Source organism: Rhamphochromis longiceps, linkage group LG3 (assembly GCF_057381845.1).
Source record: "Rhamphochromis longiceps isolate RC_006_pf linkage group LG3, R_longiceps_female_GT1.1, whole genome shotgun sequence".
Taxonomy (NCBI): domain Eukaryota; kingdom Metazoa; phylum Chordata; class Actinopteri; order Cichliformes; family Cichlidae; genus Rhamphochromis; species Rhamphochromis longiceps.
Genome location: NC_140559.1, coordinates 30,447,451 through 30,463,425, shown reverse-complemented (window position 1 = coordinate 30,463,425; position 15,975 = coordinate 30,447,451). Strand labels below are relative to the sequence as shown.

The following is a 15,975-nucleotide window of genomic DNA, read 5'->3' as shown; positions in this document are numbered from 1 at the left end:
CTGAAACCTGGCACACAGGTACAGTAGGTGTCCCAGAGGGGGGATGTGTTGAAAGTTGGACATCAACTACTCAGGATGATTTTTAATGAATTTTTGAAAATTGACATAATTCTACTGTATTGGCCGACTGCATTGGATACAAGTACCCTTTAATTTCTGAGGAATTCTACAGTAAATCTGGATGAAACTTGGCACACAGGTACAGTAGGTGTCCCAGAGGGGGGATGTGTTGAAAGTTGTACATCAACTACTCAGGATGATTTTTAATGAATTTTTGAAAATTGACATAATTCTATTGTATTGACTGTATTGAATTGAATAAAGTACCCTTTAATTTCTGAGGAATTCTACAGTAAATCTGGCTGAAACCTGGCACACAGGTACAGTAGGTGTCCCAGAGGGGGGATGTGTTGAAAGTTGTACATCAACTACTCAGGATGATTTTTAATGAATTTTTGAAAATTGACATAATTCTATTGTATTGACTGTATTGAATTGAATATAAGTTTCCATTAATTTCTGAAGAATTCTACAGTAAATCTGGATGAAAATTCGCACACAGGTACAGTAGGTGTCCCAGAGGAGGGATGTGTTGAAAGTTGTACATCAACTACTCAGGATGATTTTTAATGAATTTCTGAAAATTGACATAATTCTATTGTATTGACTGTATTGAATTGAATATAAGTTTCCTTTAATTTCTGAGGAATTCTACAGTAAATCTGGATGAAAATTTGCACACAGGTACAGTAGGTGTCCCAGAGGAGGGATGTGTTGAAAGTTGTACATCAACTACTCAGGATGATTTTTAATGAATTTTTGAAAATTGACACAATTGTAGTGCATTGGCTGTATTAGATTGAATAAATGTTTCCATTAATTTCTGAGGAATTCTACAGTAAATCTGGATGAAACTTGGCACACAGGTACAGTAGGTGTCCCAGAGGGGGGATGTGTTGAAAGTTGTACATCAACTACTCAGGATGATTTTTAATGAATTTCTGAAAATTGACATAATTCTATTGTATTGACTGTATTGCATTGAATACAAGTACCCTTTAATTTCTGAGGAATTCTACAGTAAATCTGGATGAAAATTGGCACACAGGTACAGTAGGTGTCCCAGAGGGGGGATGTGTTGAAAGTTGGACCTCAACTATTCAGGATGACTTTTAATGAATTTTTGAAATAAACATAATTGTAGTGCATTGACTGTATTGCACTGAATATGAGTTTACTGTGATTTCTGAGTAATATTACAGTAAATCTGGGTAAAAACTGGCCCAGAGGTAAAGTAGGTGTCCGAGAAGAGGATTGTGTTGAAAGCTTGGCATCAACTTTTAAGAATGATTTTTAATGAATTTTTGAATATGCAACCAGACTGTCACGATGGCTGTATTGAGCTGTTCCATTGTAATTTGTGTGCGCGCGTGCGTGTGACTGTTCACGCGCGTGCGTGTGTGCGCGAGTCTAGGCTTTCAATCAGGATATAAAGCGAAAAGGCGCTACCGTAAAGACTGGTGTAAAAGCGCAAGGAAATTTATGCGGCGGATAGGAGGCGGCTGGCTTGACCGCGGCTCACAAATGACGGCTCACTTTACCGCGGTGTCAAACTGGCAGATCCAGCCAAAGCCTTTCATACTTCAATGGAGGGGAAGGCTAATCAATGCGGTAGCAAACAACTCGGAGCTGTACAACACCAGCTGCTTTCAGTACCGAGACAGGAATAAAAAGGACCGATCTTGGAGGAAGATATGTGAAGAGATCGGGCAACCTGGTAAGTTCATTCATTTCTCTTTTGAAAGTTTTCACTGACCCGGGGAAGCAGCACAAAAGCTAGCAAGCCACCGCTATTTTCCCACTGACGTACAAATACCGTTCTGCTTTTATGCATGTTGTCATTTAGGAATATATTTTATTGTTTATTAATAAACAGCACACAGTGGTCCCGCTGTTCATCCGTCACTGCTTTGCTTTTTCGCTGATTTTTTATTGCACAGTACAGCATTGCATTCTGCAGCCTGATTGACAAATCTCCTGCGCTTGCCAAATTTATCACGTTTGGTTTTGATAACCATCGCGTCCAATAGAAAAAACAGCACAAAAACACCCATAACTATGAGCCTCATTCGGAAATAGACACCTGCACCGTGAGGGAAAAAGGCGCACGAAAGTGGCGGGCAGATGAAGACAAACCGCGGCATAATAATACTTTTACGTTTTGCAATCTACAAAGGTTTGCACTTTGAGAATCAATTGTGAGAACTGTGACCAGGGGCTAGTTATTCTGAGAACCCCTGCAATAAATGAGGGACCACTGTCTACTCTACGATTATTATATCCAACCTGTTAACATTTAATACTGTATTGATAGAACGAACTGATTCTGCAGCAGAGCATCCCCAGTCCCTGAGCTCCTGCTGCTGCACCCACAGATATGTACAGCAAGCACTGATACCTTTTTAGTCGGTGGGATTCCCTTGTGATCACCTTTACTAAATATCTACAACCAATCTGATTATATCCTGTTATTGTTTTGTTTTTTTTCAATGTTGAAATTAAAATCTAGTAGCAGCCTTCTCATTTCTTTGTGTTTTGTGCTGTTTTACAGGCCCACAGAGGAGGACGGCTCCGAGGCAGATGAGGGACGGGTCCCAGGACGGTCCATCGGCGGTGGAGCTGGCCATCCTGGAGTCCCTGAAGAGGCCACACCAGTCTCCAATGGAGCATTTCCTCCTCAGCCTTGTTCCTGCTCTGGAGAGCAGCTGGTCCTTTTTATTCCTGTCTCTCTGTAAATTCTTATATTTTATATATTTATGTTTAATGTTTTTCTGTTTGAGACTTTTAATATTATTTCAAATAAATGTTTATAATGACTAATGTCTCAGTTCTACTACACAGCAAATGTTGGCACACAACTTGACACATGTAGAATTTATTTCATATTATACTAATGACAAAATATACTGATACAGTGGGATGCAGAAGTTTGGGCAACCTTGTTAATAGACATTATTTTCCTGTATAAATCGTTGGTTGTTACAATAAAAAATGTCAGTTAAATATCATACAGGAGACACACACAGTGATATTTGAGAAGTGAAAAGAAGTTTACTGGATTTACAGAAAGTGTGCAATAATTGTTTAAACAAAATCAAGCAGGTGCATAAATTTGGGCACCACAAAAAAGAAATGAAATGAATATTTAGTGTATATCAATGTGTGTGTCTCCTATATGATATATGGGGTGCGATCGTGGCTCAAGAGTTGGGCGTTCGCCTTGTAATCGGAAGGTTGCCGGTTCGAGCCCCGGCTTGGACAGTCTCGGTCGTTGTGTCCTTGGGCAAGACACTTCACCCGTTGCCTACTGGTGGTGGTCAGAGGGCCCGGTGGCGCCAGTGTCCGGCAGCCTCGCCTCTGTCAGTGCGCCCCAGGGTGGCTGTGGCTACAATGTAGCTTGCCATCACCAGTGTGTGAATGTGTGCGTGAATGGGTGGATGACTGGATATGTAAAGCGCTTTGGGGTCCTTAGGGACTAGAAAAGCGCTATATAAAAATACAGGCCAGGCCATTTTGTCTGGATGTGCTTCCCATCCAGAGCTGCACAGCACAGAGGAAAGTTCCAGCGCTCCTGGAATCCCTCTGTGATGGACCGCCAGTCTCCAGGTGAAGGCACAGCCATGAAGTCGTCCACTAGACAGTCCCAGATGGACGTCGCTGCCTGGGGGGTGATCTGGCTCACCGTGGACACACCGACTCTGAAACTGAACGCGATGGTCCTGAAGGAGTCCCCGGTGACAAGGAACCTGGACAAAATTGTTCAAAATCAGTATTATGTGTGCTGCAGTTACAAAATACATTATTCAAATTCCAAAATACTTTTGTGATGTCAGATATAAATCACAAAACTTAAATCTTACATAAAACATTTTGTAATTATAAGGATAATTACAAAATGTATATTAGATAATATCTAAAACAGTTGTGTTTTGTTTTAACTTTAACATATCATAATTTGATTGGTAGCAACTTTCACAACTACAGTGAGCCAATCACTCATAATTCCTAAACATGTCAATCAGGTAGGAATGAAGTGAGACATTAATAGAAATAAAGAGTTGTATGTTGACATGTAGCCCTTTCCTTGCTTAAATCATTAATATTTTTGAAAAATTAATCTGTGATAAGACAGCTTATCAAGATAGAACCATGTAACTAGAGATGAACCAAACTGTTCAGTTTTATCTAACTCTGTTTTAATAAAGGCTGTGACCCCTGCTATAGAGTCTGACAGCTGCAGGGATTATATACAAATATTCAACTATCCCAGAATTAAACCAGGTCTAAATAAAAAGGAGTGAGTATCACTACAAGGTTAACTCAGTGGTGCTAATGCTACAGTTTGATATCAGCAAACACCGAGCGCATACATTGATGTGACACCACAGCCATGCTATCATTCAAACACTGATAACAGCATAAATCGAATTAAATCGGGGCTTGATGAGACCTTCTGAGTATCACTAGAAATATTATAAAGAGTCGTCTCTGTACCACAGTTTGCTTTCAGTAAACACCGACAGCATTCACTGTTAGCATAGCACATCCATGTTAGCAGTGTATAACTGGATGGATTAGCATATTAGCACAGATATCAATAAAGGACTACCGTATTAAATAGTTTTACTAACCTCAGGCAGACGGACAGGCGCTCTGCAGGTGGGATTGAGCGCCTGTAGTTGGTGTCTAGGCGGGCGATGCTGGGACCGACGAGGGAAAGCAGGTCCTCAAACTGGCCGAGTGAATGACGGTGATAGCGCTGGAATCGGCCGTCATCCAGGCGCAGCTCCTGGAGCAAGTGGTGAAACTCACCAAACTGCTCATGCCTCTGGAGGACCTGATGGACCCAGGTACGGCGAGGACGTCTTTTACGCTGCTGCTCTGCTCTCCACAGTACATAGAGAAGGGAGACTCTCTCTTCAAGCGCTAGCTCGATAGCTGCCATCTGGCACAACTCCCTCCCACATTCCTCCCACATTTCCGGTTCACGCGCGTCAAAATATGCGCGATGGATTTTTCTTGGACACGCGTTGAGACGCGAATGTACACGCGTCAAATTAGGGGCGTTTGGGGCGTTTTATTCGCGTCCATCGCGTTCGGTGTGAACACACCGGACGCGGCCAGGGATTGCATCTGGTCCTGCTGCCTTCCTGGTGTTCACCCTCCTGAAGGTGTTCCTCACGGCATGCTCTGTGATGACGAATGCATTTTCTTCACTGGTGCACTCCGAGCGTGTGCAGCCGTTTGTTGTTTTAATTGCTGCGGCGTCGAAGCGAGCATAAAACGTGTTCAGCTCATCAGCCAGTGAAGCATCGGCATTCATCATTGAAGAAGCTGGTCGTTTATAGTCTGTTATAGTCCGCAGTCCTTTCCACAGGCTCCTAGAGTCGCACTGTCGTAGCTGTGACTCTAGTTTTTCCCCGTAGCTCCGCTTTGCCTTTCGGACCGCGCTGCGCACGTTGTAGGACGCAGCCTTGTATAGGTCCATATTACCGGAGACAAGCCCTTCATTGTAGGCAGCGGTGCGTGATGTCAGAGCGTCGCGGATGTTTTTATCCACCCACGGCTTCTGGTTGGGAAACGTTCGGATGATAGTTCTTTCTGCTGTGTCGTCCGCTAGTTTCCCGATAAATCCCACAACCGCTTCCGTAAACATGTTGATGTCATCAGAGCTGCGCCGAAACATGTCCCAGTCTGCGTCATCCAGTGCGTCCTGCAGCGCGGCCACTGATTGGTCCGTCCAGCGAGCGACCTCCCTCCTGATTGGTGGTTGCTGCTTTAGCCTTTGTTTGTAGGCAGGCATGAGGAAGATGGCGGAATGGTCCGATTTTCCAAATGCCGGCAGGGGCTGAGCCTTGTAACTAGGGTTGCCAACCGTCCCTTAAAATACGGAATCGTCCTGTATTTCGAAACAAAAGTACACGTCCCGTATTGAGCTAATAAGGGACGCACTTTGTCCCGTAATACAGTGAGAATCAAAAGTAGTCTATAAATGTTAATGGAATTCACGCTTTGTTTGAAAACATAATTCCCAGCCCCTCTCCTGCTTTGTGACCAATGAGCTGACAGCACACTTATGACAATTCGAGTATGACAATTCAGATTACCGCTCATCTCATTGGTCGAGGAAAGATCGCTTGTGGAGAAAATACCGGAAGACAACAGATGACCACAACAAGAAGCATGGCCAACAGGGAAACAAACGCCGACACTGCGGTGCAAGTCTCGGACGACAGTACACCTAAAGCTGGGCAGACACTGTGCGATTTTCAAACTGCACGATTGACTCGCAGGGGTTAGAAGTTGGTAGGTCACGATGCAGGTGTAACCGGTGTGATTCTGCGTTGTGTCTGATAAAAAAGGTAAAAGAAAGAAAGACCTCCAAGTAAATAATTTGCCCACTCCAGCTCCTCTCCCACAGGGGAATTGTAGGAAAAGGGCGGCATTTATTTTTACATTAAACATAAAATATGCATTTACACGTAACATATTTGACATAAGATAAAACAAAAACAACAACATGAAATCCGACATACCTGATAAAAAAGGTAAAAGAAAGAAAGACATCCAAGTAAATAATTTGCCCACTCCAGCTCCTAGACCAAATACAAACAGTGGGGAAGAGGGTTAGCTCAACCCACCACAGCTCCCAAGCTAGCAAGGAGTATGTCAGGGGTTGACATTTGTGCAAACACAAGTAAGAGAAATGAGACACTGTAGACCGACTCAGAGAGTATTAGAAACGTGCGCACGGGTGAATGCCTCTGAGAAGACACACACACCGAGTGCAGGCTTGCTTGCTTTATTTATAGTGAAAGTAAGTTACATAGTACTTCCTCTTTTAACTGAAAAGGGAGAGGTCAGGCATTATCTCAGCTTATCTGACCTTGCACACATACACTGAAAATAACAATGCAGAAGTATATCGTGCTTATCTGACATCACACACTGAGGAAAGGAATGCATTATGTTCTCTTTAACACTTAGCTTGGTTATGTGAAAATATATGAACACACAAAATATAAGGCACACTTGATTATATTGTATTATAGAGATTTGGTTATATTGTATAATGTAGAAAATCTCTAACAGAGTATATATTCATGCTAGCATTTATGGCGCCTAAAACACATTTATGATACACACATACTACACACTTATAACATCTTACAAAAACAGGCTTAATAATGACAATAACTGAACTAATATCGCAATCATAAACATCAGGGTGGCTAAATATGAATTATGTGTGTTTCAAGGTGTTGGAAAGAAATGACACCCACCTCTCCCACAGGGGAATTGTAGGAAAAGGGGTACACTGTATTTATAGTACACTGTCACTCCATTTCCCAGGTCATCATAGCACTCCCACACACATGGAGCTCTCCTGCAGTATGCAGTGTAATGCCCCAAACCATCAGTGGTCATCTTTCCATGGAAAGCAATTAATGCCCTCAAAGTGAACGACTTTCCTTGGAGAACCAGGTTGGAGGGAAATTCATTCAGTGGAAATTCTGTTTGGTTTGCAAGGTCATGTTAAGGGTTCAATATTGAGGAAGGGTACAAGAGGTGATCGAAGAATAACCACACTGATCCGGCCGGGTGAAGTCAAACGATGATTTTAATGAATACACGCGTGGGAAGAATAATCTGTACGCAGACAAGAATTAATCTTCAACTTAATCAAAGCACAAACAATTATTTTATAGCATCAGGGTTTGATTAATGACGCCCCTTCATACGTCACAGATACATTTTATACATAGATCAGCTCAAAACCACAATGACTTTTAACATAGTTCGAAAGAACATCATCTTCTATTTTCATAGCCGGTACTTCCGGTCAACCTTTCAGTTTTTGTCTTGAAGTGAATTGTTCCCATTTTTGCCGAGACAACAAGGAACGGTTCCTCGTTTACAGAGACACTTTCGCAGTTACAACCAGACATGACTAACCTCTTTCCTATAAATAAGTCTAACTAATGTGTGTGTGTGTGTATATGTCACGACCTCACTTCAGCCTCTATGTCACCTCTCACCTACTAACTGTCTGTGTCTCGTCCTTAAATGCTCTCTCTCAATTCACCTGTTGCACTTCTGACCTTTCACCAGAACAGAGGCTCATCCTTATGTGCACTAACCTAACTGAAACTATGCATATGTCATCTACTAAATAAATGTTTTAATCAAGAACCTCTTACTAAAAGCTTAATATGAAAATGACCTGATATAAGTGTTTTGTAAGCCTGTATTGCAATTCCTTCTATGTTCTAATTTCCCTCAGCATGTATCACCTGGACAATCACGCCAGTGAAGCTTAAGACCCTTAATGAACCAAACATCAACTCAAAATAAGCACAGATATGCAATGTGTATAAAATAGTTATAACTGCATCTGAAATACAAAGTTAATATGATAACCGTATGCATAAACATCTTAAGGCCATCTTAAAGCTATCTGTTACATTGTTAATGTCTTTCTCCGCAAACTAAGAAGAGCAGGAGCACCAGCCCCCATCATGTACACTTTCTACAGAGGCACCATCGAGAGCATCCTGTCGAGCTGCATCACTGTGTGGTTTGGAGCCTGCAATGCGTCCTGTCATAGAACCCTCCAACGCATAGTGAGAGCTGCAGAGAGGATCATTGGTGTCTCTCTCCCCTCCCTCCAGGACATTTACAGCACCCGTCTCACTAAAAAAGCCCTTTGCATAGCGGCTGATCCCACGCACCCAATGCAAAGCTTCTTCAAGCTGCTGCCGTCAGGGAGGAGACTGCGGAGTCTCCAGGCCAGGACCAGCAGACTGAAGGACAGCTTCATCCATCAGGCTGTCAGGAAGCTTAACTCCCTCCCGATTCTGCCCCCTCACCCCTCTTCTCCTCCATGGTCTCACTGAACTCTGTCACACACACACACACACACACACACACACACACACACACACACACACACACACACACACACACACACACACACACTCTGACTCACTCACTGGCCTGCACCAGTTACCAGTCACTTTGTGGAGCATTGGACTGCCACTATCTCATAAGACTTTGTTGTTATACTATCTCTTACCGTACATTACTAAATCTCCATTTGCACTATTTGCCTATTTGCACTACTCTGCCTGGTTTACACTCAATGTCATTTACCCTTACCTGAATACTGTATATTGTATATTGTATAGCTTTCTTGTTCATTTGTATTGTATTTATTTAAATTTTTACTTTTTAATTATTTTATTTGCATTTTTTAATCACTCTCTTATATTTAAATGTTCATTGCTATTTCATCTAGGGTTTGAGAGTAACGAAATTTCTATTCTCTGTATGTCCTGTACATGTGGCAGAATTGACAAATAAAGTTGACTTTGACTTTGACTTTGAAAGCAATGATCATACTGCAGATTATATTATGCTGGTAAAATACTTTTGTTCATCCCCACAATCCCCCTTTCGACCTCTGGCAAACCAGAGGTCGATACATATGTTGTTGTTCACTCCTCAGCCCACTCAACTACTTCCATATCCATCATTGGCATCATGGATATAGGGGCCACCGCCCCAGGGTCCACTGCCTTTACAATCACCTTCTCTACCAACCTTCGGGCACAAGGAATGAGACAACAACCACAAGTCACCAAAATACCCACCAATACAGATAGAGAAAACATAACTGACAGAGCAAACCCCTTCCACTGTCCGAACACTGAGGTCATCCAGCTCTCCAGCGGGTTGTCAATTCCTGAATGGTCATGCATGGTTCTAGAGAGACTCTTTAGCCCCTCCAAAGCTCGCGTCACCGACCCATCTGGAGCAGTGTTATTCGGGATAAAAGTACAACACTGGTCCCCGAACATAGCACAAACGCCCCCTTTTTCCGCCAACAACATATCAAGGGCCATTCTATTCTGGATCCCCACTAACGAGGTCGGACCCATCTGCTCCGCTAATCCTTCCAGCCCGTCTCTGGTAAGGTTAGAGAGCCTCAGCAAATTATAGTGAACGTAATTGATTCTGTCTACATTCTTGTTCGGGGTCACTGGAAAGAGAGCAGAAATTATTGGAAGATTCTCAAAACCGGCAGCTATTTGGTCTACAAGTTTATATTCACTTGGAACTCCCCTGGGGACCCCTATTGAGTCAATCCAGGTTGGCGAGTTCAGCCTAGGGTCATAAGCGTGTGTTCCCTCAGTCCCGCTCTTGGACAGGATATGTCTCTTCCGTCTAGCTGCCAATGTGCGTGTGTTGTGCTGTGGAATGGTTTTTACCTGATTTCCAATTAGCATAAGAGGTGCTCCTAGTCTCACCATCGCGCACGTCCCCACACTTCCCAGAGGAACACGAGCCAAAAGAGTCTTGTGCCCACAGTAGTAATAAAGTCCACTTCTAGCCCAAGTCCCAATAAACGTGTTGGGATCACTTATATTGTTTGTGGTTCTTCCCGTCTGGGTAACAGCGCACCAACTTGGGTCGATTTCTCCCACGTTATATATTACTTTATCTGTGGAGAACTTAAAACACGTATAATTATCCTTTTTCGGCAAAAATGGTCCTGCCTTGGCTGTTCCACTGTAGACACTTCGGCCCGTATCATGTTTCCACTATCCAACAAACTGGGAGGCGAGGTCGAGCCTTCATCTGCAGCTGAGGCTATCATTCTCCCTCCCATATTTTGGGACTGGCATTCCACTGCCCTTGTCCCTTCTTCGGGGATAGTTTGGGGAGTAGTAGTATATTCAACGTCTAGTACTCCGCCAAGGACAACTCCAGTCTGTCCGTCTGGACCACGAACTTGTCCCCCTCCAAGGGTCATTACAGGCATGACATACGGTGGTGGTGGGGCACTAGACGTCAATGCAGCCCAAGGATATAGTTTCGGTGTGTAATATCTGTTAGCCTCTTCTACCTTCGGAGTCAAATCCTTCACTTGGTCCTCTAGCTTTTTATTTTCCTCCTTCAGGTGTTTCAAAGACTCCATTATACTCACCATGTCTCCTGATTTTCCTGTGTCATCCTCCTCCTCCATCATCCAGGAAGAGGCTGCCCTCCACAGGAACAGCCACTTACAGCACTTGGCATGAGTTTCTTTTAGGTCCTTAATTTCTCCTCTGACTTTCCTGTTCCCTGAACGTCCCTCGGACTCCTCTTCTACTTGTTTCAATCTCTGTTCACATCTCTCTCCTTCAGTTTTTAACACCAAGCTCAGAGCTATTTTGTCACCCAGCCCTTTCTGTTGGGATGTAATGAGTTTGCTTACCTCAACCTCCATCGCTTGGCACTCCTTCTCTGCTGATTTTAATGCTCCAGGGGAAGCCAAATGAATAGCTTTCTTAAGCTGTTCAAGCTGATCCTTCAGAGGTTTATATCCCCTTTTCCCACTAGATGTCGCACCCGAGCTGTCAGCCATTCTCTGAAACACAAACTTACCTCTTCAAATGACGTTGGTCGACTCCGCCTTCTAGGTCTAGGTCACCCAGACACGCTTAGCTTTCGGTTTCAGAATCCGTCTCGCTGTTTTCGCAATCACTGGCTCCTCTTCCCCTGCTCGGTGACACACAAAGTTTAACCCAGCACTTTAGACGCTGTCCTCGCGTTCTCAAACGTTGACACTCAATCAAAATTGTTCGCACTCAAAGTGTTAATATATGAAACCAGCAACTCTTATGCGCAACGCGCTCACCTCCATATACTTACCTCTCTCCCATAGTTCCTCTGATTAGTGTTTTTCATTTATTTTTAAACCCATTAACGGCGCTGCGCGTCCCTTATACACTTTACAGCATCCTGGTTCTAATTCACTCAAGGACACCAACACTAGACACGGATAGTCCGCGTAATCTCCTCGGTTCAACATGCGCTGACAACCGTCTCAACCTTACTTCTCCCACAAAACACCCTGAAGCGTCCCTCAACTTATCCCGTCAGTATCAATCCACACGATATCTCCAATGTTGTAGCTGTGAGTAACTGTCCCTGCACAGAGCTCATTTCCTGTGGTGCTGTCTTCTGTTTTGAATTCTGATGGACACAGAGATGGATTGGAGAGTGGCCTGAGGCAGGTAGACTCAGGTAGGCCAAGTCCTGCTTCCACAGCCGTGCCAAGATGAGCCATACCAGACTCTTTGAGGACAGAGATGGCAGGAGAAACAAATGGCACTTCCCTTGTCATCCCTTTGCTGAGGTAGCAGTGCTGTGAGGAGCAGTGTTTGGTAAAATAAACACTTGAGATGTTCCTCATTGTCTTAGCAATTACAGATATTGCACTGCGCATCGATTTGGATCGCAGCAGACCTCAACGAGACAGCTTCAAACATTACACTAAGCAGCTCTGCTCTCCTTCTGTAGGTTTGTTGGGTCACACCATCTGTGGCAATGGCTTTCACCAGCTGCAGGACTGGGTTTTCACTGTCCTTCAGAACAGCATTTTGAAATGTGGAGCTGTCACAGAAGGCACAACATAAGCACTGAAAAAATGCATCAAATGCACAGGTATTGAGCACAGAGATTGTCGATTCCCCTAATCTAATAGGCTGATGGAGGTTTCCATTTTTTAATAATCCCACTTTTGGCCCCAAAAGTTTCATCTGCATGGAGCCATTCGGTACATGAAGAGAGGTAGGAAGTCCTCTTCCTTTTTTTGGGTGGAACAGCTAGGCCCCTCCAGTTCTCAACTGCATCCCCATCAGCCGGAAGAATGTTTGTGGCAGCATCAGATCCCACAAATGGGTGAGCATCCATTTTTATTTTGTCTTCTGCATTGTGAGTCGTCATGGATCCAGAATTGGCATCTGTGACTTTCAGTGATCCCACTGTTGGCTCATCTTTGACCTTTTCTTTTGCAGAACAAATCCGCATATGAATGAAAGATGACGAGCAATGAAGCGATCGACTCGAAGAGGCAAGTTGTCATGTTTGAAAAGGCCATGTTTTATGTTTTTGAACTCAGCTTCAACAGTGGCTGAACTTGCTGTGATGCTGGTGCTTTGGAAGAGAGGGACCATTATTCCTGTCCAGAGTGGCAAGTAACTTGCCAGTCTTATTATATGAGGAATGATCTCAGGGAGAAAGTGAATATTATCTCTATCCCCGTTTGCTGCAGCAAGTGACCTGCTCTCCTCACATATTTCTGTTACCCACTGTCGTAGGTCAGTCTGGATCTCATCCACTGAATCCACTCTCTCACTTTCCTCCGTCTGTTCATCTGGAATGATGATGGAGTCTTGAGCAATTTGGGCTTTCAAGTATTTCTTGCACCTTTCTGAAGGAAGAGGGGCTCCAGAACTGTCATCACCTTCTGCCTCACTGAGGGCCACAACAGTGATAGCATGTAGGAGCTGTTTTGCATGGTCCAAACATTGAGACTGAAGAAGTTTTGCTAATGACCTGACAAAGAAATCTTTAACACGATGTGTTTTCTTCTTCAGGCAGTTCCACTGGCATATCATCTTGATGCAGTGCGCAACATCAACCCTGATATAACAAGGGGGCAGTTTGGCAGACTGGGTTCCAAGAAGGACATGAAAGCATTCATTAAGGTAGGACTTCAGATCAGGATGAGGAGTGAAAGCCTTGACCAGAGCTCCCAGAATTGCCAGAGAAAAGTCACTCACAGCTTCCTTTGGCACAGGTGCACCTGCACGAATCCATTCTGTCAACTAGTTTGTGATGGCATTAACATCATGTTTCTCTGACAGCATTTGCACCACTGGGACACTGGGGCAATTGTTTTCTTTCAGAATACCTTGATAAAGGAAGATATGGCCAGATTTGCCATTTGGTCTCAGCAGTTTTTTCACAACTGAACCGGTTGCATCAAAACACACAGTTGGGGGAGATTTTTTTGACAATGTCTTATAAACATGCATCTGTGTTTGACTCCAGTAGTGACAGAAAAACTTGTCCAGTCCAATATCTCGGATGCTACCACTGTGAGGAACACTATATTTTAACAATTGCAGAGATGCAATGGGGTCCTTATCTCCTAATTCCAAGTCTTTTCTCTCTTGTTTGGTTTTTCGCAGAGCGGCCAAATTTGGAAGGTGGCTTGGCTCAGGATCTCCAACATCCATCAGATCTGCTGCCCTCGCTGACCTCCATACAGCCAGTTCCATTCTGCCCTCACACAGCTCTTTAGCGATCTGTTCACGCAGGTTTCCAGACATGAACTGCTTGGAGTGGCCAGTGTGCAGGGAGAAATCTGTATTTCTCATGAAACACTGGAGCACCATTGGACTATTAATTGCTGGCTGTCTGTCACATGACATTTCTAACTGGCCATGACACTCCTTACAGTCGCCTCTGATGTCCAGATAATTATTGTTGACAATTGGATGGACCTTTGCTCTACGGAACACAAGTGTACATGTATTTTTGATCTTCTTCCATATAAGATCGTTGATGATATGAGTCCAAGTGCCAGGTTTCAAAATTGTGTATTCCCTTTTTTGGGTAGGAGAAAACTTGTCATTGTATTCAACCTTTTCAGGAATAAATTTAACCCAGTCCTCAAAAGGGACGTCTAGTTCAAAAGCTTGACAGTTTTCTTGTCCAGGAGAAATGCAATGTGAATCTAACTCTCCTTCACTATTACTTTCCTGATCACTGATTTCCAAAGCTGACCAGATGTTGTGTCTATTTAGCTTCACAAAAGTGTACAGGGCCTTTGCTGACATCTTGTTTTCTAGCTGCTGACTCAGCTCTTTCCAGACTGATGCAGTTGGAGTGGCTATTTTGCCATTTTGGACTATGGCCTCTTTTGAATCGCAAAGAACTGCAAAAATGGAAACCTTGTCTACAGATGGCTTTCAAGGCATCTAAAAAAAATAACACACTGATTATGATGGAGCAAAATGTGATTTCTGAACTATATATACAACCAGGAGCAACCCCTCCCCCAAGTTCTCCACCAATCTACACTTTCATATTTTGTGGAATTATTGTTTTTAAGATGGAGCTATTGAATTTGTGAGTTTATTAAATTGAGTCTGAGTATTTAACCCATGTACTGTACAGCACTTTAGTCCAGTGTGCTACATGTTTTAAAGTGCTTTAGAAACTTTTTTCTTGGACATTTTTGAAAATGTTTAACATTGAAAAAAAATCCTTTTGATCCAGACAGTTAGCTATATCATGTATTAACTCAGTAACTAAAACCTCAGTATTTTAAATGTAAGCTTACCTTGTTCAGAAATCAGATGAACGCTGTTCTAAGAATCCTTCAGACACAGTAATGCCAAAAAATAGTTTTTTCTGCCAGAAAATGTGTATTTGATGCAAAAGACTGCGAGCTTGTTCGTTTCTCAAAAAGTGTTCATGGGAGTGTAAAATGTTCAAATGTAGTTTTCAATAAAGTTTTTTTAATCCACTCTAAAAAAAAAACCTCAAGCATTTGCATCGTGGTTTCATGAACAAAAAGTGATTGAAGTAAAGAAATTGAAGTTAAAAAAAAAATACACTCATTACAAATTTAGCTGATTAAATACAACAAGAGGGTTTTTTTAACAGAACTTTATTGAACAAGTGAACACACAAAGTGAAAGGTCATTTGAAAAAGACATTTTTCAGCAGTAAACCATAACAGGATATCTCAAATCATAGCAGCACAAATGCTAATTTTACCTGCACAAATCAGCACAAACGTAGCACTAAAAAAGTAGACCATTTTGGTTTGTTTTGGAGCAGTCTGGGGGGATGGTGACCTTTGAATGACCTATAAAATAATGTTTAATATCTCAAAAACCGTAGCAGCATAAACGCTAATTTTACCTGCACAAATCTGCACAAACGTAGCACTAACCGCTCCGCCTATTTGCCTTTACGTTTCAAGTGGGTGGGGGGTCAGCTTCACTCTGCTTCAATAGCTTGGTCGTGAGGATTTCAAACCTGTTTGAAATCCTCGCGACCGTGAGGGTG

At 43.0% G+C, this 15,975-nt stretch overlaps 1 protein-coding gene and 1 long non-coding RNA gene across 2 annotated transcripts; one reads left to right on the top strand and one right to left on the bottom strand.

Moving 5' to 3' along the window:
- Positions 1-3,535: 3,535 nt before the first annotated feature.
- On the bottom strand, positions 3,536-5,038 carry LOC146674044 (uncharacterized). The gene is made up of 2 exons (XM_085401036.1): positions 4,692-5,038; positions 3,536-3,806 (listed from the first exon to the last, which is right to left on the bottom strand). Exons 1-2 carry the CDS (start codon positions 5,036-5,038, stop codon positions 3,536-3,538), a joined length of 618 nt encoding a protein of 205 aa, XP_085257162.1.
- Positions 5,039-7,416: 2,378 nt separating this feature from the next.
- LOC146674043 (uncharacterized) lies at positions 7,417-12,462 on the top strand. The gene is made up of 3 exons (XR_014910615.1): positions 7,417-7,590; positions 12,095-12,244; positions 12,409-12,462. It is a non-coding gene; the product is annotated as an uncharacterized LOC146674043 (long non-coding RNA).
- Positions 12,463-15,975: the final 3,513 nt, after the last annotated feature.

Coding starts and splice junctions, on each gene's coding strand:
- LOC146674044 (XM_085401036.1), bottom strand. CDS start 5,038: ATGTGGGAGGAATGTGGGAGGGAGTTGTGCCAGATGGCAGCTATCGAG. Junction 3,807..4,691: donor CGCCTGTCCGTCTGCCTGAG/GTTAGTAAAACT, acceptor AATTTTGTCCAG/GTTCCTTGTCACCGGGGACT.